This window comes from Caloenas nicobarica, chromosome Z (genome assembly GCF_036013445.1).
Source record: "Caloenas nicobarica isolate bCalNic1 chromosome Z, bCalNic1.hap1, whole genome shotgun sequence".
Classification (NCBI taxonomy): domain Eukaryota; kingdom Metazoa; phylum Chordata; class Aves; order Columbiformes; family Columbidae; genus Caloenas; species Caloenas nicobarica.
Genome location: NC_088284.1, coordinates 17,044,762 through 17,066,306, shown reverse-complemented (window position 1 = coordinate 17,066,306; position 21,545 = coordinate 17,044,762). Strand labels below are relative to the sequence as shown.

The following is a 21,545-nucleotide window of genomic DNA, read 5'->3' as shown; positions in this document are numbered from 1 at the left end:
CAAACACCAGTGTTTTTCCGTTGCCTGTTTGCTTGCCACACTGCTTTCCTGTCTCTTGCTCAATTCTTGATTCTTTCTCTTCAGCCCTGCTTCTAGGGAGAGGAGCTGTAAATCGGAGGAGCTGTGTTGAGACTCCAGCCCCCAGTCCTGACCTGAGGAGCCCTCACCTGCGTTTGTGGCGTTTGCTGCTCCCACAGAGCAGGAGCATCAGCCGCGTCAGAGCCTGAACCGCGGTGGGGCTGATGTCTCCATTAACCTTAATGGAGTTTTACAGAAGGTCAAAGCAGACCATAAAACAAAGAATACGGTTCAAACAGAACAGGAATTGGTTATTTATGAGAGGAACCTGAAGGACAAACCCTGAGATAAAGCTTGAAGAATATGCACTTCGTAACAAACAATGAAATTTGGCAAGGACTAGCGGTATATTGTGAACTTTGGTGAACTATGCTCATTATATGCTCATTTTAATACAAAACCACACCTCCTTGCTGAAAGCTACCCACTTCCAGAAGACCCCTACTCACTGAGCATGCGTAGAAAATTTTATCTTCACGGTACCTTTTAAAATGAAGCGAGCAAAGTTTAGACCAATGAACTTTGAGCAGGCATAAATATGTATAAGATGTTAGGAGTGGTTAAAAGTTGAAATGTATAAATACGTAACTCCCTCCGCTCCTGGTGTGCTTTGCAAAAGATTGCTTAGCGCCCTTTTCTGCCCGGAACTGCAAATGAAACAAATACCTCGACCCTGTATGTGAATTGTTATCTACAGGCCGGATAACGATCCCACCTTTTGGGACAAGACCACTGTCAGTGCCTTTGTCTGCAATAGCAAAGATCATCACACAGGAAGCTGAGAGATCCTCTGCCGCTGGCTGGTACTGCCCTTGGCTCCTTGCAGCTGATGCTGGAGACAGTATTTCGGCAACACCGGGGAAGATCTGGCTCCTTGTAGGAACGCAGGGCCCTGCAGCCATCCTCTGGGCGCCACAGCTTCTCCATCAAGATGTGGGCAGTGCAAGGGCCGTGGGCCGCGGCAAAGCCATTGGAACTCAAGGTTGGTGCGTTGCAGCGTTAAACTTACATTTGATGCCTGGTTCGTTAAGATCCCTGTGTTTCTCTTACTCAGTGAGTTTGTTAAATTCCAGCTACTAAAAAACGGGTGTTTTAGAGGGCGTGTGAGCAGGTAAGCGATCTTAGCATGTGCTTGAGTGCAGCGCAAGGAGCCATTGAAGGAGGAATGTTGTTTTTACAACTGATCCGGCACCTGACCCCAGCGGGAGGGGTGGGGAGGAGACATCTGGCTATGAATCTTTAATGTAAAACAAAGTCTCGTCGAACTAATCCCGAATTCAAACTGATTACTGTATTTAAAAAGTTAAGCTAGGGGGAAGGGTGGCCAGAGAGCCAGGAATCCATACTTCGAATCAGCGAGGGGAGGGGGTTGTTAGATGGATGAGACAGGTAAACTGAGGAAGGTGTCGGGTAGTCTGTCGACCCCGCAGTACCCAGCTAATGGGGAACAGGCGAGGGAATTTGCAGCCGGGATTAGGGTGATATGAACAGGGGCTTTTGGTCATATTCCGTGTGCCTACCTCCAGGCAAGGCACCCGGTTTTGCAAAATCGTTAATAAAACATGCTTTGCTGAGAGATCCAGCCTGGGCCGATATTGGCGAGATGACCGTTTCCTAGGGCAGGGCAGCCTGCGGAGGACGGTCCCGCACGGATGCGCTGCGGCTGCGGCTGCTGCAGATGGAACCGCCACCTCCGCTGCCCGGAGGCGGGATAAGAAGGTTCACACCTGCTGCGCCTCGGCCGCGGTGCCGCTCCCGGCCCGGGCGGGGAGGACGGGTGCTCTGCCCAGCGGCCCCCGGCTCGGGGGGTGTCCCCTCGCCCGGGGAACCCGGGGCTGGCGGAGGGGCTGCCCGGGGCTGGCGGAGGGGCTGCCCGGGGCCGGCGGAGGCAGCGGCAACAACGGCAGCGCGGCCCCAGGCCCGGGCCGCCCCGCCGCGCAGGCTGACGACAGCGGAAGCCGGGCGGAGGGGCCGGCGGCCGGGCCGAGGCGGTGCCGGGCCGGGGCGGTGCCGGGCCGGGGCGGTGCCGCTCCGCCCGCGGCGGCGGTGGCCCGTGCTGCCCTGCCCGCTCCCGCATGAGGCAGGCGGTGGGGGAGCCAGGCCGCTCCGCTCCGCGCCGCCGGCATGTCCGCGCCCTGCTGCGCCGGCCAGGTGAGGGCTGGGGGGCGCGGGGAGGCCGGCAGGTGTGCGCGGCGGGGCCCCGCCAGCCTGCCCTGCGCCGGGCGGGGGCTCCCCGGGGGGACGGCGGTGGGGGCCCGCCCGGCAGCTCCGCCGCGGGGAGCCAGGGCCCGGGGGAGCGCCCGGCCCAGCGCGGGGGACGGAGAGCCCGGGACGGGACGGGACGGGACGGGGCCGGTGCGGCCGCAAGCCTCCGCCGCTTCGCGGTTAGCCCGGGGGAGCCGGCCTGCCCGGGGCAGCACAGGCGTTAAAACACCAGCGGCACCTGCGGAGCGGGAGCCGAGAGCCGCGGGGCTGCCCTGACGCTGGCTGCCTGAGGCGCGTGTGGTGGCGGGTCGCGGAGCGCCCTGGGTGAGTTCCCCTGGCGTTTCGGGAGGAGCCGCAGCCGAGCGCCGCCCGTCTCCCCGCGGTGAGGGAGCGGAGAGCGGCGGTGCTGGCGGCGTGCGCAGCGGGAGCTGTGCTGGGGCGGCGGGCATGGCGACCAGACTTCACGGAGGCCTGCGCTGCAAGGAGCCGCTCCCAAGGGGGCGGCGGGTCACCCAGAGCTGCGAGAGGCGCTTAAGTGATCGCTGCTGGTGCCTGGTGGCGAGGCGCCGAGACCCCACGGTGTAAGAAGTCTGTATGGTCTTAGCTTCTCTCTTAGCTGCTGGCTGCCCGGCACTCTTTGGACCCTTCCACAAACTGCTTTAGATTTGGTTTGTGGAAAGATTGAGCAAGTTCAGGTGCTAGTGGAGGAAGTGAGGGATGAGAGCAAGTGGTGATGGAGAGTGGCGCAGGACCTGTGCCCTTCAGCGTGCACGAGGCGAGGAATCTGTGCGCTGCGTCTCACTGCGGCACACCTGTTTTCCTCGTGGAATCCGTGCTGATGAGCGAAGGACCGTGGAACGGGACAAGGATGGTTGCGAGGTCACGTCCAGCTCTCCTCCTTGACTGCACGCGAGGGAAGGACTTGTGTTCCTACCAGTTGTCTCTCTAGCCTGGTGTTAGGCCAGATCTCCCCCAGGCACTTTATTTTGTGCGTCGTTTTCCCAAATCTCCACTTCTGCAATAGAAAACGATTACTACTTGTCCTGTCCACAACAGACTAGTCAGTGAGCTTATTCCTATTGTTTTACATATTTAAATGCCTCGTGGTCCTAATTCTACTGATATTTCTTAATTGGTCACTCTGCACACCCTGCCCCTCCTCTGCCCCAGCATCTGATTATTCTCTTGCTTTTGTGTGAAGCACCTGGAAAAAAAAAATCTGAGATCTTTCCTGAAGGTTGGAATCCCAGGCTAAATTTGGTCTCCCAGCTGTGGTTCTTTCAGTCTTCAGTGGGCCGGGAGGATTACCGAGCGTGCCTGCACACGCCTGTCCTCTGGGAGCTCCCCTGCACCTCACCACGTAGCCCTGGGTGGCCATGGGGGACAGCAGCACCTGTGTTTGCTAATATTCCTCCTAAAGTAGGACAGCAGTACCCACGTTGGCCAATATTCCTCTTAAAGCAGAGGAGGGGGTCTCCCAACTACTGCTTTGTGTGCGTTTTGGCAGCACGCGAAACAAGTTTTGGAGAAGCTCAACAAGGTTCTGTTAGTAGGTGCTGTCACTGCAGCGGTTCATGGCTGTTTGTGTTTTGAATGCTTTTTTTTATTTTGTGGAGCTCTTGCAGAAGTAACAGTACCAAGAGGATGAAACTGGTGTGAGACTTGTGTGGTGAATGGCATGGCTTCAGCGTGATGAAACTTTGAGACATTATTAAACCCACTATTCCTACTGCACGTGGTGTTATCTGATAATCATGTGTTTTATTTGCACTGATGTGTCACTTTGGAGTCTGTAAATAAACTGAGCTTCTTAGTGACGTTGCAGCTAAAGCAAAAGCCCTGAAGTGGATGCAGTCATAGTGCCAAAATTATGCAATATCCTGGGGAGATGCATTCTGCTGGCTTAAGCACTATTTTTGATGTAAGACTTATCTGTGCTAAATACGGCATATTCCTGGAGTTATACCAGCAAACTTCATGTGGATAACCTTTTTATAGGCTAGGATGATAAATGGCATAGACCATGTCTCAACAGCATGCAGTGTAACTTTTTTAAGAGGAAAGATGGTCTTTGCCTTTATGACTTGATTTATTCCAACCTTGATGAGGGAATGTTTGTTTAACATTATTAATACACAAGAAAAACAAAAGAGATAGAAGTTCTTCTTTCTCCTTCAACCCAGCTTCCTCAGGCATTTGGCCTCTCCTTAAATGTTCTCCCAAAGATGAAGTTTACCCTGTCTCCAGAAACAGAAACGGTTTTCTTGAGGAAAGATGAAACTTTGTATGTGTCCCAAAATCAACACTCACGTTGCATGCCTCCTTTTTACCTAAAATATACTAGTTTAATGGGTTTGATATATGGGGTAGGGTTTTTTGTAGGAAGCATTTTTACCCTGTATATGTCTTATATCTGCCTGTCTGTCTCTGTCGATCTGCTTTCCTAGAACTGACTGAGAACTTTGGTATTGTCCATCTGGGCTGTGGAAGTGCAGTTATTGTGCATGGGTGTCTAGCTGATATCAAAGTTCCATTGTGAGTTAATGCCAGCAAATTTTCCTGGTGTGGAGTAGACAATAAGCGATCAGTACTTTTGGTTTTGGGTCAAACCATGCCAAACATCTAGTTGATGGTGCGTGTTGGAATACGTGCATTCAGGTTTTGCAGACCAGATTCCTGTTGTTAAAGGATACCGCAGCAAGCTGCCAAACTTCAGTGTACTTTGGTTATGCTGATTTTGCACTCAAAAATTATTTAAAATAATCTTAATCAACATTACTGTGTGACTTGTATCCTTGCCAAGTAGACCCTGGGAACTTGCCTTCAGGGAACTTGGACATTTATAAACTTTAATTTCTGCAGTTGGTTCTTATCACGCAACATACAACCTTGTTTTGAAGAGAACTGCCACTTTTAGGTTTCTGAACTGTAATAAGCTTGCTAAATGCCTCTTCTTTTCCTAGTGTTCTGTTGGTAGATATATTTTGAGAATGCAGTGAGAATACAGTTTGGCTTAGGCCTCCACAATGCTTTTGATTACATAAAAACATCTGCTTAAATTGACAGGAAACAGGATTTTACATTTGGCTTTTCTTCAGTAGTTATTCTCAAGAGAATAAAGTTGAGATCATGGTTAAGAAAAGCAGCTGTTGCGGAAAATCTTTATTACAATGAATATGTTTTTTCCAGAGTTAAATAAATGTAATTTAGATCGTTAACATTAATTTTGGGGGGCGGTATGTTGTAGTTCGGTTGTTCAAGAAGATGGATTTTTCAATTAGATCTAGTAGTTATTAAAGTTTATACAGCTATTTTTGTAGGTCTGTTAAATGTTGAGTGCTTTCTTTAATACTGCTCTGCACTTAGAAATCATATCGTGTAGTAAGATGTGGTGCAAGTTAGAGTATCCAATTTTCATTTTATACCCAGACCTGTAATTCAGAGGGGTTTGAAAAGTGCTTTATAAGATTGGCCTCAGCTTTTGGGGGCAAGGGAGGGAAGCCCCCCGTGCACTCTGGCACTGCCTGTTTGCATCTGCAGGTTGAGAAGGGGGCTTGCAGTCCTGCCCTCGTGGTCTCCTCGTTACGTGGTGAAAAGGGTGGCTCTGCCACCCTGGTCCAGGCTGGTGTCCTCTGAGGATGCTAGGGCGCTGCTGGGTGATGCGCGGTGTGAAGCGCTGGGGCGTTCCTGGCTCAGCTCCTTGTGGTGTGCTTCCCAAAACATGTCTCTCCTCTTGCAAATGGTCTTCCTGGGTGAGAGGGCTTTGGTTTATTGTGTTTAACCTGAGCTGGTCAGGTAAAAAAATACAAGATAAATTCAGCTGCGGGTTTTACCACCTCTCACAACTGCCTTTCTGTATCCCTGCCACCACTATTAATCATGACTGAAGATGAAGCTAGATATCTGAGGTCTGATGTGGAGTACTGTAGTGTGTTCCACTTAAATACGGTTAGGAAAAAGAGACTGAGGAAGGACTTTTTTTCCCTGTTTGCAGAAGCATGGCGTTTTTGTTTTAAACAAACGGTTGACTGAACATCTGAATTAGCAAAGCCTACTTTTCTGCAGCTTTGTTCATTGAGGTTGGCATCTTACGTCAGTTGCCTTTCTAATAAATACTGACCCTGTGTTGCAGCCTTTTCCTTGCTCAAGGTTGAGATCATTTTTCTCTGCTAAACCTTTATCTATTTTCAAGGAAATTTTAAGAACGTAATATCTTTGAGGCCCCCATCTGCCTGCCAAAGCTGGATAAAATTTGCTGCTGGATTCAAAAGTGATTAGAAAGGGAGGGAAAAGCAACCAAAACCAGTGAGATCCTATAAGCATTATATCATTTGACACTTGCATCGCTAGGTTGGAATCCTTTCCCTGGAACTGCATAAGAGGCAGAAGATACTCTTTCTTATTCCTGCTTATTTCCCATTGCTGCCTAATTTCTTTTAGCCTTTCTCTCTCGCATCTTACAAGTTGGTTACGTCGTGGGTTTAAACACACAGCTTGAATACCCATGGCTCTAGAGCTGTGAAGGCAATATAAGAGCAGGACCTTTACTTTTAAGAGCAAGGGGATACTTTTCTGTGGAAGGATATAAATCCTATTGCTGCTTTTATTTTAATTTTTGCAAGTACAGGTATTCCAGGGTGTCTTTGGTTTTGGGTTTTTTTTTCTGTTCCTGAGATTTTCATTACGACGAATGCACTTGCAGTTGCTGGTGCAAGACATACTTGTGTCAGGGGAGTGGTTGGATGCAAGCCTGAGCTGTGACTGCAGGAAAAGCTGAAGGTCTTGTCTTGAGCTGGCGACGGCTGTCATCCCAAACACGTGCTGAGGCTGCTTGGTGTTCTCAGCTTAGCCATGTGAAGACACTTGGACCTTGGGTTGCTTCCAAGGTCCTTCTCATGCCCAAGTTAGTGGTGCTTCCATTTCTTTCTCAACGGTGTGGGGCTCTGACATGTTTTGACATGTTAAGTGCCTGGCCTCCTAGATTTTTAGGCTGTGATTGACCATTCTGCCAACTGAATCTGATCTAGTGAATTGTTCAGGTCACCCAAGAGATGGGCTTCCACACTGGTATGTGCTACAGCGTGAGGCAGCGGGGAACCGAGCCGGCCAGAGCTGTGGGGACTGTAGCACTTACCACGATAGCAGCCTTGGGAAGGTGGCCCCGTGTTTGTTTTGAAGGGAGTCCTGATGCACCTAGTGTTCTCATCATCAATTTAATTAGCGATAACTATGCTGGGACTGATGTTTGGAAATTCCAGCAATTCGAGACGGCATATGCTCAAGTGCTTAAACGTATACATGTTCACAGTCTGAAAATGGAAAGTTCTGCACTTCTTTCTGTCCAGTAGGACTGATCCAAAAATGTGTCAGCCTGCCATCTCTTGCACTGAGTTTTAGCAGGAACAGTTCTTAACATTTTCTGAAGAGATCTAACTTGTGTTTTTTCTTGGCTCTTTGTATTACAGTCACTGGCAAAACAGTGTTTCAGGAATCCTATTCAAGATACTCCTTCAGTAGTCATTGTAATTGTATTTAAAAATGTTTATCAAGAAGTAAGTAATGGGAAAACGTGAGCAGGCTCCATTTTGAACCTGCCAATCTGGGAATGTGTGTGAAGTTGGCTGTTGTGACACTGGTGTAAAGTGGAATGTATTTAGCAATGCTATGAGCAGTTATATTTTTTTTTTTTCTAAATATAATGTGGTGAGAAATAGTTAATGTTTGGTGCCCTTAGTCACTTTGTACGAAGTGTTAATGTCTTTTTTTCTTCTGCCTTAAAAACCGCTTGTACTCAGTGTCAAAAGTACCTTATAAAGACACATCTTTGTAGAACAGCTCAGAGCTGTCGATTCATTCAAAAGTGAAGCAGCTGTTCCAGCTATGTGCTTTGAAGTCAGTGCATACAGAAATTTCACTTTAACTGCTTCTTCACTCCTGTGGTGCATGGACTTAAGCAGTTATTGCTGTGCACCCTGTTCTTGGTTCTGTCTGTCCCCAGCGAAGCACCGTGTTGCATCCATGTGTGCCATTCTGCCTCTGGAGTCCTGGTCTTGAACGTCAGAGCTAACCTAGAGAAAATCTTCTTGTTGTACTAAGTGAGGACCTCAGATTGTCAGATGTTGCCATTGCTGAATTGTCTTTCATCTTCCAGTTGCTATGTTAGTATAACACCTGTTAGTATAACAGAAGTGGCTGCAGTATGATCTGGAACAACCTGCAGATGAGAAAATGGTGAAATATTAAATTATAGGAAAGGACAGTTGAACCTGTCACCCCGTGGAGGTTGCTCTCAGTGAAGATCATCAAGAGGTCGATGCGAAGCATCTTCAGGATCAGGTCACTGATGAAAATGGGCCACTATGACCAGTTTTCATCAGTAACCTGAGGGTACATTTAAGATTTCTGCTGAAAGTACATAGGTGTGAGTGGAGTGGATAGTGCTGTTGAAAGCAGTGTAACTCAGATGGCATGTCCCCAGTGCAAATAAAATATACTTTTAAAGTACATCCAGCTGTCTGGTTGTACGGGCAAGGTGCATGGAGGGCAGGCTGGTCCCACCACATGGGGTGCTGTGGGGCAGCATCTCACCTTCTCTTTGGCTGTGCCTGGGGGAGAAGAGCAGGATGACTTGCTGGGCTGATGGTGCTGCCCAGTTTTTGTAGGACGGGCTGGGGAAATTTGAGGGGATGCAGGAGAAGAATGCAAGCAAGTTAGGTTGCGGGGAAGAAAAGTCTTAAAGCCTTCAGTTGAGATTGAGGGTAAATGGTTTGGGTTCTTTTTGATGAGCAGGGAGAAAAGACCAGATAATTAAAAGGCTCTCTCGGCTAGTGAAGAACGCCTCGCCAAGCACCAGAGTCTGGGAACTGTAGCGGACAAATTAGAAGTGTGGGGTTTTTTTGCTCCTTGTAATGATACATGTAAGTAACCAGAGAGACAGACAGCCCACCTCATGCTGTTGTCAAGTCCAGATGGTTTAGCTAATGGAAAATAGCTATACTACAGAGGAGCTGAGTGATGTGATACTGCGGGGCTCAGGTCAGACTAAACAATTGTCTTTATTTTTCCAAAATCATCAGGAGAAGAGCAGTTGGACAGTCTTTAATTTAGACATTTTGCAGTGACGTTATTTTTTAATGCTGAGCTGAGTCACCATGTGGTAATATTTGAGCACAGAGACAGAACTTAATCATACTCAGCTCAACTTAACTTCAGCTCTGCCGGTGCTTGGCAGCAGCTTGCCCATGTTCAAGCTCTCGTTGTGGTTCTCCTTGTTTTTGAGCTGCTTGATGCTATGTGGCAGTTCTGCCCTTCGCTTCAGAACCTCAGCTCGGGGCAGGAAAGCCTCACTGGAAAGCAGTGTTTAGGCAATGTCTGTGCTGGCGTGACTTTCCTCTGAAGTCAGTTTTAATTTTGCACAGTTTGCAGTGTGAGGTGTGCTGCCAAAAATAGGTTGTTGGTTGATTAACTAGTGTGCCAGTCAGAAAACCTTTTGGCTTAAGCCACGTGGTAAGTCTGAATATTAAAGAAGCAGCAGTGAAAAGCAGTTAAGACAGACAAAGGACAAAATAAAGCGTCTTAGGTGAATTTAGGTAATTCACAGGAACGAACCACCGTGTAATCATGTGGCTGGTTGAAGAAACCTTTGTCAAATGTGTGTGCATAACAGTCAGGGTTTTCAATAATAGTCTGAGCTCAGCTCCTAACTCTTGGAACACCTGGCCTCAGGTATCTGTTGTTTTCATGAACCAGAGCACTAACAAAACCTAGATGCTCTTTCCTGAAACTGAAAGTCTAAGGGCAAGTGTGCAGCTGCTTCTGCATATTATCCATGTGGGGCTGGCTGCTTTGCCCCCCCAGCCTGCCTGAGGGCTGCATGTTGCTGTGGGAGGAGGTGTTTGGGTGTTTCTGATAGACATTGCTGTTCATAGCTCAGTGACCGCGTTATCTGCAGATCTTATGGCCCAGATACTGTGGTAGGAAAGTAATCAAGCAGTGCATGAAAAACTAAGCTGCTGTAGGCCCCCATGAAAAGAGGCTTCAGCAAGGCACATTCCTGTGCTCTGTGGACAGACCAGAAGGCATGTGCGTGTGGTCATGCCGGCTGGGCAGTCAGTTAGGAGGAAAGAGATGAAACTCTGCTAAGCCTTTGCTTAATTTAAGTGTGCACTTTTTTTTTTTTAATGTGCTCTTCTTCCCTTCAATTTTTGCCATTTCTGCTGAAGTCTCCCAAAAGGAAGAGTGCTTTGTTGTGATAAGCTTGATACTTCCTTATGGTCTGTATATTTTAAAAATACCATAGGCTGTTTTGGGCAGTGATCCTGAAACTCCTCACTTTGTTTTAATGGTTATGCCAAATATTTTGTACAACCTTTGAGATTTTTTTTGGAAACATCTCTGGAAAATACCTTTTAAAAATGTCACTGTCTCTACAAAAGCAGTAGGCAGGCTACATTCACTTCTCAGTCTTCTATGCAAACAGTTACGTGTGCTTAACAGTACCATCATACCTCATTCCACTGATTTATCAGATTGGATCACAGCTTGCTAAAATCAAGGCTTGAGTGTGTGGCAGGTGTTAATCACAGAATGGCTGGGGTTGGAAGGGACCTCTGGAGATCATGTAGTCCAACCCACCTGCTAAAGCAGGTTCACCTAGAGGAGATGGCACAGGAATGTGTCCAGGTGGGTTTGAATGTCTCCAGAGAAGGAGACTCCACAGTCCCTCTGGGCAGCCTGTTCCAGGGCTCTGGCACCTCAAAGTGAAGAAGTTTCTCCTCATATTCAGATGGAACCTCCTCTGCTTCAGTCTGTGCCCATTGCCTCTCATCCTATTGTTGGGCACCACTGAAAGGAGTCTGATCCATCCTCTTGACATCTACCCTTGAGATATTTATAAACGTTGATGAGATCCCCTCTCAGCCTTCTCTTCTCCAGGCTGAACAGACCCAGCTCTCTGTCTCTTCCCATCAGAAAGGTGCTCCAGGCCCCTCATCATCTTTGTAGCCTGCTGCAAGTGTATGTTGGTGGAGTATTCATTGGCAGGAGCTGATAGCTCATGCGCAAGTTGGTAAATCTGCGTTTACCCTGTTTTGTTAACCTGTCTAACTCCTGTTAGCCATAGGTACTCCCCAGGCTGGCACAAGATGAGAGTGTGCAAGTATGTCCAGGCCTGCCTGTACTTGGAAAAGTGGTTTGCATGGACTGGGGCTGTTGTATAGTCAGTCTGCTTGCTTCTGCTCCTCACTGTGTGGATGTAGAAATTATTGTTCCTCTGCACTGACAGGAATCTACCACACTCGGATCAAATGAGTTAGTAGGAAAATGCTACTAAAATGCCTGTTCAAAGAAGGGTCAAAGTGTGCGGGACTGCTGCGTGATGTTCGCCTCTGCTCTCCCCTCCCAACCATGCACCGTGCCCTCACTTGAAATGGTAGAACTGTTTCTGCCATTGCATAATAAGTTGGCAGATGAGAAGGACAATTGGCAGATGAGAAGGACTGATAAGTCATTTTTCTTCCTTTTTTTTTTTTTTTAAAGCCAGTAAGTTGCTTTTTTTGATCACCTCTAGCATCAGAAACAACTGCCAGGGCCACTGAGTGCTGCTGCCAGGGTAGGAGTGAGTGAGTAGCCACAGAGGAGAAGGGCTGGGGGAGCCGGTGGCTCTTAGGCCAAGCATGCTGGCAGAGGAAATGTCTGTGAAACTCCACTTTGATTAGTTTTTTAACAGAAAAATTTCCCACACAGCTTTCCACAGCTGCTGTTGTGAAACCAGTCAAGTCAGCTGTCATCCAGGCAGTTCAAATCACGGCGCAGCCCGTTTTCAAGTACTGCAGAGTTTCAAGTTTGGGGATCTCGGGTGAGCTGTCACTGCACCCTCCTCGAGCTCTGCAAGGGTGGCACCGAGCAAAACCGGCGGCTGGTCTCCGTCACGGTGTGTTAGTGTGAGGGGGCCAGCTGATCGTAAGTATTTGTGGAAAGCATAAATATTTGCGTAGTGCGTGTAGTTATTGTCAGACTGTGGTGTTCACCCGGTGAGGAGATGTAGAGCTGGGGCGACTGTACGTGCTGCCTGAACTGAGGGAGCTTTGGATGAGAAAGACCTGAAGCCAGAACCTGCTGCAGCGTGACAGACCCCCGCCAGAGCAGCCTGGCTTTCAGAGACCATTGCGCTGGGCTCTTGGGGACCCAGGAACTGCGAGGATGACAGGAGTTGAAAGGAGCTCTGTAGGTATTCTCAAGGCCTGCGTGCTGGCAGCCATTGCAGACCTTGGGTCGTCTGGCTTGTTGCTGTCCTGAAAGCCACACAGTGCCTTTCTTCTGCAGAACCCATCCTTTGAAGAAGCTTTTGTTTAATGATAAGCTAAATCTGTAAAAGATTAATTGCATTACTTGCCCTCTTTCTTTTTTTTTCCCCACAGCCCATTTTTAACATGGGAAGAATTTGTTACTGCCTTGCACTGCTGCACCGGTGGGTCCTAAGCCCCTGGGCAGATCCTCACTGCCATCGAAAAGCAGAGGCGAGGTGAGATGGGCCATGCCCACGGTAAACCTCAGAGGGAATGCGTGGTTCAGCTGCATGTTGACCACAACCTTTCAACAGAGAGCTTGTTGTTTGTGTCGGCTTCGAAGTTTGTCACCCAAAGATGATATCTTTGAAACCTCAGGGTCAGAAGGTTGTGGCCAGCATCTTCTTACTCTTTGGACAAAGACCTTTTTAATTTATTTTTGGGTAGCATCTATTTTGTCGTGGCCTACTCTGGAATGTAGTCAGTCATAACCAGAGTTTAAAAAAGAAAAGAAAAACCCACCAGACACCAAATTTGGGACTGTGGTTGAATAACCTAACCAACTTTCCACTGTGTTTAAAGGTGTTAAAGACATTTCTGTGGTGTTAAAAGAGTGCTTACAGGAGTGCATCTGAAAAAAGATGGAGACACTGGTATTTTTCACAAATATTGCCAATTTATAGGGTGTGTGCTTAGTATTAGAAACTATCATTGAAGTCTCCCTAAGTAATGTGGAACAATGCATAAATGAGCTATATATTCTATTTAAGTATTTGTTGCTTTAAGTATCTGTGCAGGTTTGACTGAAAGCTAGTTAATTTTCTTTGTGTAGTTAGAAAGCTTTCTTTTTCATAGCTAGCATGGTCATTATAAGGACTTAGTTTGAGAACAAGAGATAACACCCCAGCGCAGAGCTAATGTTTTTAATTGCCCTGGTCTGAGAGCCAAGGACTGTTGTGAATGCTCTGCCCACAGGTGTGAGGAGCGAGGAAGCGGGGCAGGGATGGGGCAGAGCTTGACTGACATCCAGGGTGATCAATAAGAGTGTTCCATCCCATTAGCATCATGCTTCATATTTAAGGAGAGTCAGGATTTTCTGGCTGAGTTCTTTCCTCGTTTGATGAGAGGCAGGATGGAGACCTGTTGGGGGAAGTTCTGTTGGGGAGTTTCTTTAGTTCAGCCTTTTGCCATCCTGCCATTTTGCAGAGGCCTCCGGGCCTTTCTGCTTTTTTCTCTCTTTTCTCTCCGGGATCGGCTGTTGGGTCCAGGTGCTGCTGCCTGGGACTGGCTGCTCCGTGTGAACAGAGTTTGTGAGGAATTGCATTGAGTATCTTTCATTTTACATTCTATTTCTATTTTATATATATGTATATACACTATTAGTGTATTAGTATTTTTTTAGTTTATTAAACTGTTTATCTCAATCCAAATTTCTCCCTTCCGTTTCATTTCTCTCCCTTATTCGGGGGAGGTGGGGAGAAGGGTGAGTGAGCAGCTATGGTGGTTGTACTGCCAGCTCAGGTTGAACCACGGCTGTATCAGCTCCTGGGACCCAGAACTGGAATAGCAGACACGTTGCTGGATCATAGATGAGGTTTCATTGGCAGAGCTCTCTAGCACCTGGCTTAGGAAAATGTTGTTCCCCTTACAAATGCCAAAGCTGCATACCTTTTTAATTCTGTACTGTAGTTTTTAATGTTATGGTGAGTATGGCCAGCAGTTGAAGTTCATTATGAATATTTTGGATCTGGCTGATACAGATTGAAAGGACCTTTAGTCTTAATATATTTTTTCCCCCCATAACTGTGAAGTGGATAGATTATACTTTTGTGGCATGTTTTTGTTTTGAGATGTTATTATTCCATTTGTTTGCTGAATTGGTAACTTGCTGTAGGTTCCTGATTTCTTCAACTTGTAGTCGATGCTGTAAAAGTTAACTTAATTTCACTACGTACAAAAAATAAAATTACCATTAAGCCACCACTGCCTTCTATTTTGAAAGTATACTTGCACGATGTGCTTGTGCATGTAGTATTTTTAATTTCCAGCTTTGGTGCCAACATGAGCCCATTCTGTTTATTCCCCACAGTGGGAGCTTTGTGTGTTTTGGGGAGGATTTCTGTTCTGCAGCAGCAGCAATTTTAGCAGCTCTGTGCTTTGAGGCCCCCATCTCCTCTGGCATGAGATCCAGCGGTGAACTGAGAGAAGGGGAGAGCAGGAGCCCGGTTGGACCGTCCCCATTTTTTGTGTTCTCCAAACCAAAGGGCCATTGCTGAGCGGGGCAAGGTCCCGTCTGCTGCCCCCTTTTTGTGGGGCTGAGGGCAGAAGCCTGGGCAGGAGTGTTGCAGCAGATAGTTGTGGCAAGGAAATGATAAGCTGGGAGTGTTTTCAGGACACTTCTTCAAAATTATTTGGGGCTCTTTGATCAACAGGTCTGGTTGTGAGACTCTGTGGAGTTACATGAGTTATGTGTGTCTGCAAACACGCAGGTGAAACCCCCTCCTCTGGGTTGGACAGTCATTGATGCTGGAAACGTCCTGGGAGAAAAACAGCGCGTGGTGGTTTGGCAGCTGGAGGCACATACGAAGAGTGAAGTTTGCCTGGGTGACTCAAATGTGGCACTAATGCATTTTGAGTCCCTTGGCAAGGGATAAGAAAAGCCATCCATCTTGTACAACTGCTTGCTAGGAAGCAGGGGGCTCCTCTGAACGTCACCGTAGCCCCTCTGGGGCCTGAGGAAAAACCAGAAAAATCAGCTTGGGTGTCCCTGAGCCCCTGGCACTGGCAGTGCGCTGCCCCTGTGCTACACACTAGCCACAGGGTCCTTCTCGAAAACGGGAGTCTGAGGAGTGAGGTTGCTCTGGGTCAGCAGCAGTGGTACCTGGAAGAGAGCTTCCCTGCTCCCGGCTGCCTGCCCATGTCCAAAAACCCCTTTTGTGGTTGTGGCTGCTGGGTTAAGCACGAGAGCCAGGTGAAGCTGCTGCCTGCTGCAAGGAAGGGCCTGACCAAGGACACTGCTGCCATATGTATAAAAATAAGGCATATATTTATATTTTTATATATGACTTTTCTAAAAGTAGAAGCCAGGAGAAGTGAATCCAACTTCTTTGAAAGTTAATGGTATCCTTGACAGCAAGGAAATAACGAGCATCAAATAGATTCCTTTCAGAATTTTTTCAGTACCATTTACCGTGTCGAATAAGGCAATTATGCGTTTTTTGCTATGCTTCTTGGTTTTTATCTAGTTGGGCCCTCAGATAGTTGTAGGTAGAAAAGAATTAAAATACGTGAAGAATTCTATCCGTAATAATGATTAAACATTGGAGACATTGTCAGCTAAAATTGATACCGTATTATTTTGCTTGCAGCTGTGGATTTTTTTCCTTGTATCTTGCACATGGAATCATTGCTTTCACCTTTGCAAAGTGTGTCAAAATAACTCTGAAGTTGCATTTTCTTCTCTGGCTTTTTCAGTACAAGATGGTGCCATTGTATTTTGGGTCCTTCAACCTCTGCTATCTTTTGCTTTGTTTGCAGTAAGCCACGTATTCCCAGATTCTTTCTCTACTGCCCAAAATATTTAGAACTGTTAATGTATTTTTTTGTTTTTTGGTTTGGGTTTTTTTTCGTAGCTGTTGTCTGTTTATAAAGCCTTCAGCACAACTGTCATGAAGGGTGGCGTAAATAGTTTTTGCTCCCCCCTTTAATTTGCTCAAAATGTTTGGTATCATAAAAAGTTCTGTAGCAAAAGAAAAAAAAAGTTTTTTGTCTGTGTATGTGCCAGAAAGGATGCCTTAAAAAAGGACAGTATAGTTCTGGTGAATTGAAGTGGATCTGTACAACTTGTTGGGAAACAAATCCTCCAGTTTGTCATGGAAACAAAATAGTTTTGTCCATGTTAAAAGCAAACCATTTTGGAGTCTGCGTCCTTCTTGTGCATATTTGTTTTTTCACTGTGGAGCCAGGAGAGTGTATTGCAGGAAACAGAGCCTCCACATTGCAATGCCTGTTCTGCTGGGTGGAATGTGTCGCAACCATGAGCTGCACAGAGATAGCAAACAGGAAGATTAAGAAATCGGGAGCGGTTCCTCCTCATCCTCTTCACTCTCATCCTCAGTGTGTAGGAAGGCTGGAAATTGATGTGCTTAAATCTAGTGACTTTTGATAAACAAGACAGTCTGCTTCCACTTAAATGCTGCTCAGCTGGGAGGAGAGGACTTGAGAAATCCTGGAGCTTTACAGGAAGTCTCCCGGCTTCCCTGTCTGACTTTTGCAATAGAAACTAAAGGTGGTGATGGAATGACTTGTGTTTTTTGTCTTACTTTGCAGTTGGCCTGCTGCTGTGGTACTGCCGCTTGTTCCTTGTGCTGTAGATGCTGCCCCAAGATAAAACAGTCAACCAGCACCCGCTTCATGTATGCGCTTTACTTCATCCTGGTGACTATCATCTGTTGTGTCATGATGTCAACAACAGTAGCTAACGAAATGAAAACGCACGTAAGTAAGAAAGATGAACCGACTGCTGCCCCTGGAAGGAAATGTTCTCCTTCCACAGCTCTTCATGTATGGGGGTGCTCCCTCAGAAGAGGCAGTCAATTCCCTCCACCCACCCACTTCCAAACCCAGACAGGATGATTTTCCACGCTCTACCTCTTCCCTGTCAATTGCTCACCCATCGAGTGTGTTTTGCAACAGAAGGAGTAAAGGATCACAGTCTAGCAGCCTTCCTTCCTCCTCTTTTGTCGTGCGGAAACCTGCTACAGTGAACCCATCCCAGGTTTGCTGCACAGGTGGTGTCACTGGAGGCTGTTAGGGAACATGTTACAGTAGAACAAATCAGTCTAATGTTGAGTTTGTCTCTGGCAACTTGTTCAATAGCTGAAGCAGCAAATTAGAAAATGACTCTTCAAGCGTTGCATTTATAATTTCAGTTCTGTGTTCTTGGTGCTGTGTGACAGACTACTACAATGCACAATGCTGCAGATCACAAGGGGTTTTCTTCAGTGTGCGTTGAGTCATCATATTCACATGGCCTCTAACCGCAGCAGATATTGTTTGTCTCTAATTGTCTTTTTAATTAAAAAGCTTCAGAAGCATGAAAGGAGCTGTGGCTGAAACTAGATTTTAAAACCCAAGTTTCTTTCAGAGTCTTAGTATACTTTCTGAAGCTAAATGCTCGCCAGCCTGCTTGCGATCATACACTAGACCTGTTGTACCACATTTTCAGTTTGGTTTCTTAAGCCACCCAAGTTGCTCTTAGTAGCACAAATCCTTTCTCCCTCTACAAACTACAAGAAGAAAAGTCTGTTTTTAAGTAAACAGTACAATGGCTGGATTGCTTAATTCTTAAAAAATAAGTTTCTGCACCAAACTCGGCAATGGACCTGCTTCAGGGTTGTGAATGTGCTTGCCCTGGATGTTCAGAAGGCTTCCCTCGATGTGGGCATCCAGTTGTTTTGTGTTTTCCTCCCAAGTGGGAGTGCTGGTGGGTGCACTGTTTCCTTGTTTAACCAGTTACTGGTCAAGTTGATGCCCTGCTTACCTTCTGTACTTGACTTCGAGCTGTCTGTGAAACACTTCGCTCTGCAGCAGCCCAGCTCTGAGAGCTGGTGGTAGCACCCTGTGCCTGCAGCATAGATGAACCAGTGGGCTTATGACGGGGCAAGTTTGAGGGCTTCTGTGCTCTGCTGCCAGTGACCTTTCTTTCTTGCTGCCCATTGTACCCTCTTCATATCTTCTGTCCTAATTTTCTTTCATTTAATAGCGCTTTTCTTGAGTTATCCTAGTGCCACCTTCTTACCTCTGGCCACCAGAAGTTGCTGACAGTCTGTAAGGGCACCCAGTACAGACACGATGCTTGCCTGTGAGCAGCAACTTTAAAACTGTTCAACATGTGTGTGCTGAAATTGCTTGCCAAGAATTAACTTTGACTTACTAGGTGCTTAGCTTGGCAATAAAGTGAATAATACAAGGAACTCAAGTGTGTGGGAGACTAATTATGTGTTCCTATCCAAATTTCATAAAGTCATTTTCCATCGGTATTGTGGTTTTAATGCAGCTTGTATCCCTAACAAAAAATACTTGCTCTTTACCCAACAGAAAAGTGATTCAAGAAGCCTTCAACAACATGCTTTTCAGTATTGCCAAATTTCTTTTCCAGTTCGTAGTCTTGAAAGCTCAGTGTGGGAAGAAATGGCACAAAGAGTAGCTGTTACTGTGAAGTGGAAAGATAATCACCCTCTTAATTTAGAGCAGTTGATGTCTTTGAATGGGAAATGGATCATCTGAAAGTAGGCTTTCTTTATCTGTTCTCTAATTTAATAATTATGTTTGGGGCTGTTAAAAGTTGAAAGACTCCTGAAGCTAATTCAGCCCAGTTGTAATAGAGTGCACCTTCAAAATATTTATTCAGACTAACCAGACTCAGCTTCCCAATGATGAACTGTCTTTTGACAGTGCTGTGCACTTACTGATCCTTCACTTTTGGCTGGATCGTGGAGCACTCCTAGTTCCTGAAGCCGGACTGTAAGCACACACTTTGCTGGATTCTTCTAGGACCTCACCCTCTCTTGTCTTGAGAGAAGATAGAATTTCATTTAATTTTAATTAGCATTTTAAAATTTCTTGTATTAAAAGACAAAAAATAAAATTGAAAATTTTACTGCAGTCCTTTATGGAGCCATAGTATTGGCAGGGAACCAGTTGTCTGCTTTACCAGCTTAGAGATCAGATACTCATGCTCATGTTACATGGAAGGAATCTCTCCCTTGTTAGTGAGAGGGGGTTTTTTGGTTGTTGATTTGCTATAAATTCCCATGTAGAAAATAGCTCTAAAAGTATTTGTTGTAGCACTTGGTCCTTTGGCATTATTTTGAGAGTAAGCAACAGGAAATGTACATCCCTTATGGACGCCTTAAACAGAAATTTAAAATGTATTTGTTTTGCAGTATTTATCTACCCTCATGTTAATGTATTCTGTGTATTAAAACATGTTTAGGACAGTTTTTCAGTTCCTGAGGTGCCAGAGTCTGCAGGTGCCAGCCCAGAGCTGAGGATCTGCTCTGTGTCCTGCAGCATGGCTGGAAAAAAGAGGCACTGTCCCGGGGAGCTCGTCTTCCGCATCCTCATCAAAGTTGGCAGGTTCAGTGATAGGGACCGAAAGAAAAGACCAATATCTATTTACACAAAATGGTTTAGAGACTTGACTCTGTTCCAAAATGAAGCGAAGCAGGACCTAACTTGAAGAAGTGCTTTTATACCTTGATCCATATTTTTTTTCCCCAGCTATTCGGGTTTTTTTTGAAAAACAGGTACAGCTTTACTCGTAAGTGTTCTGTTGAAGCAAAACCTTGCAGTTCACAAGCTTTGAAAGGATAATTGAGAGAAGAAAAGGGAGATAATTGTTTTGGTCTGTTGAAGCAGTTTTTTGGTTTATTTTTTTAATTAAATTTTTAATGTTAAAGCTGTTTCAAAACTAGTGGTTTCACCCTGAAAATATCCATGCCCTACTTAAATAATGAAAGGAAAAATAGGAAAGATGTTTTCAGGAAAAGACCAGTGAAAACCAGTTCAGTTGTGTCAAAGCATTTCAGTTCTAGATGGTTACATGTTCTGGCAGAGCATGCTTTTAGGCTTGTTTCCCCAGCCAGGTTTCAGTCTTGGCCCGTAACTGCATTATAGTATGTTAAAACCCAAATTCATTACCAAAAATGAGCTTTTAAAGTGCAGGCGCCCATTGCCTATTTCTGAATTTAGCCATACATTTAAGATGGCATGTGTTTTGGTCAGATTGTTTTTTGTTTTTCTATATCATTTCTGCACTGCTCAAGACGGGTGGTTTTACCTGGATTTTTTCCCTTGTTTCCCCACCTACACAGATTTTCCCTCATGCTTCCTCCATTTTCAAAACAGAATTCGTCTGCCACGTTCTTCCTCTGCTCAGTGGGAACATCGAGACGAAAGAAGGCTCCCTTGGGCTCTTCAGGCCCATTCCTACACGCTTCTTCCTTCCTATTCCCCCTCCGACATGATTTTCCATCCTCCTGCGTTCACATGTTGGGGCACAGATGTGGCCGAGCCCCAGCGCTGGAGCCGGTGGCAGCACGGCCACCTTGGCTCGCTTCTCACACCGCATTTATTTCGGACGCCAGCAGCTCGCAGCGAGGGGAAGCAAGCTCAGGGCAGTCTGCCCCTGTTTCTGTAGACATTGCTGTCGTCTCAACGGGTTTCACTGTACTTGGAAAAATACCGACTTTGCTGTGATGACATCATTGCTTGCACAGCAACCGGGGCGTTTACGTTATCTGAGCGGATACTGAGTTTCTGCAGAAAGAATGTGTTGTCCCCTGCTCAGAGGCCAAAGAATTTAGGTTACCTTTTAGAGGTATAAAAGTAACTATTTCACGATATCAAACTTGGCAAATAGCTAATCAGTGTCTTTAACAGCTGGCAAAAAGACTCAGCAAATTGAAAGTCAGGTAAATCACATAGGCTAGGCAGGCTGTTCAGCAGCTGAACATGTTTCAGAGTTACAGAATTTTAAAAAGAGAAAAAAAAGTCTTTTAACTTTCAGTGAAGAAGTCACATAAGCCTTGATAAATTGTTCCCAGCAGCAGAGCATCCTTTCACAAAAATGTGCCCTTTTCATTACATGTGCCCTTTTCATTACATCAGCCCTTTTGTCGCCACCATTGTGCTTGTGTTTATTATCTGCCGAGGTCCCCAAGAGTTTGGTTTTATTCTTATTTTGTTCCTTCAGGATCATGGGTGTCCAAAAAGGGTGTTCAATCCCACACAACTGTTCCTGTGGCCATTTCTTCTTATTGCATAGTGTTATGCATACTACGTGACAGCTGAGCTCTATCTTGCTTGTGTAGGCACAAACTGAGCTATTGTTCTTGTGAATCCATCCATTTTCTCTCAGCCAAATCCGTAAGGAAATTACTAGTAAACAGAGAAAAGAACATATAGGGTCAA

The 21,545-nt window shown here is 46.1% G+C and overlaps 1 protein-coding gene across 2 annotated transcripts in view; it reads left to right on the top strand.

Annotated features, from left to right (window-relative positions):
• The first annotated feature begins 2,052 nt into the window (after positions 1-2,052).
• The window catches only part of SERINC5 (serine incorporator 5), a 38,200-nt gene continuing 18,707 nt past the window's right edge, over positions 2,053-21,545 (top strand). The window contains exons 1-2 of one of the 2 annotated variants that reach the window (XM_065656376.1): positions 2,053-2,229; positions 16,899-17,066. In XM_065656376.1, the coding sequence (XP_065512448.1) occupies positions 2,203-2,229; positions 16,899-17,066 (195 nt within the window). In that variant the 5' untranslated portion in view covers positions 2,053-2,202. Of the gene's footprint in view, positions 2,230-2,527; positions 2,608-16,898; positions 17,067-21,545 lie in introns of those variants that run through there. The other variant, XM_065656377.1, reaches the window with a different exon arrangement.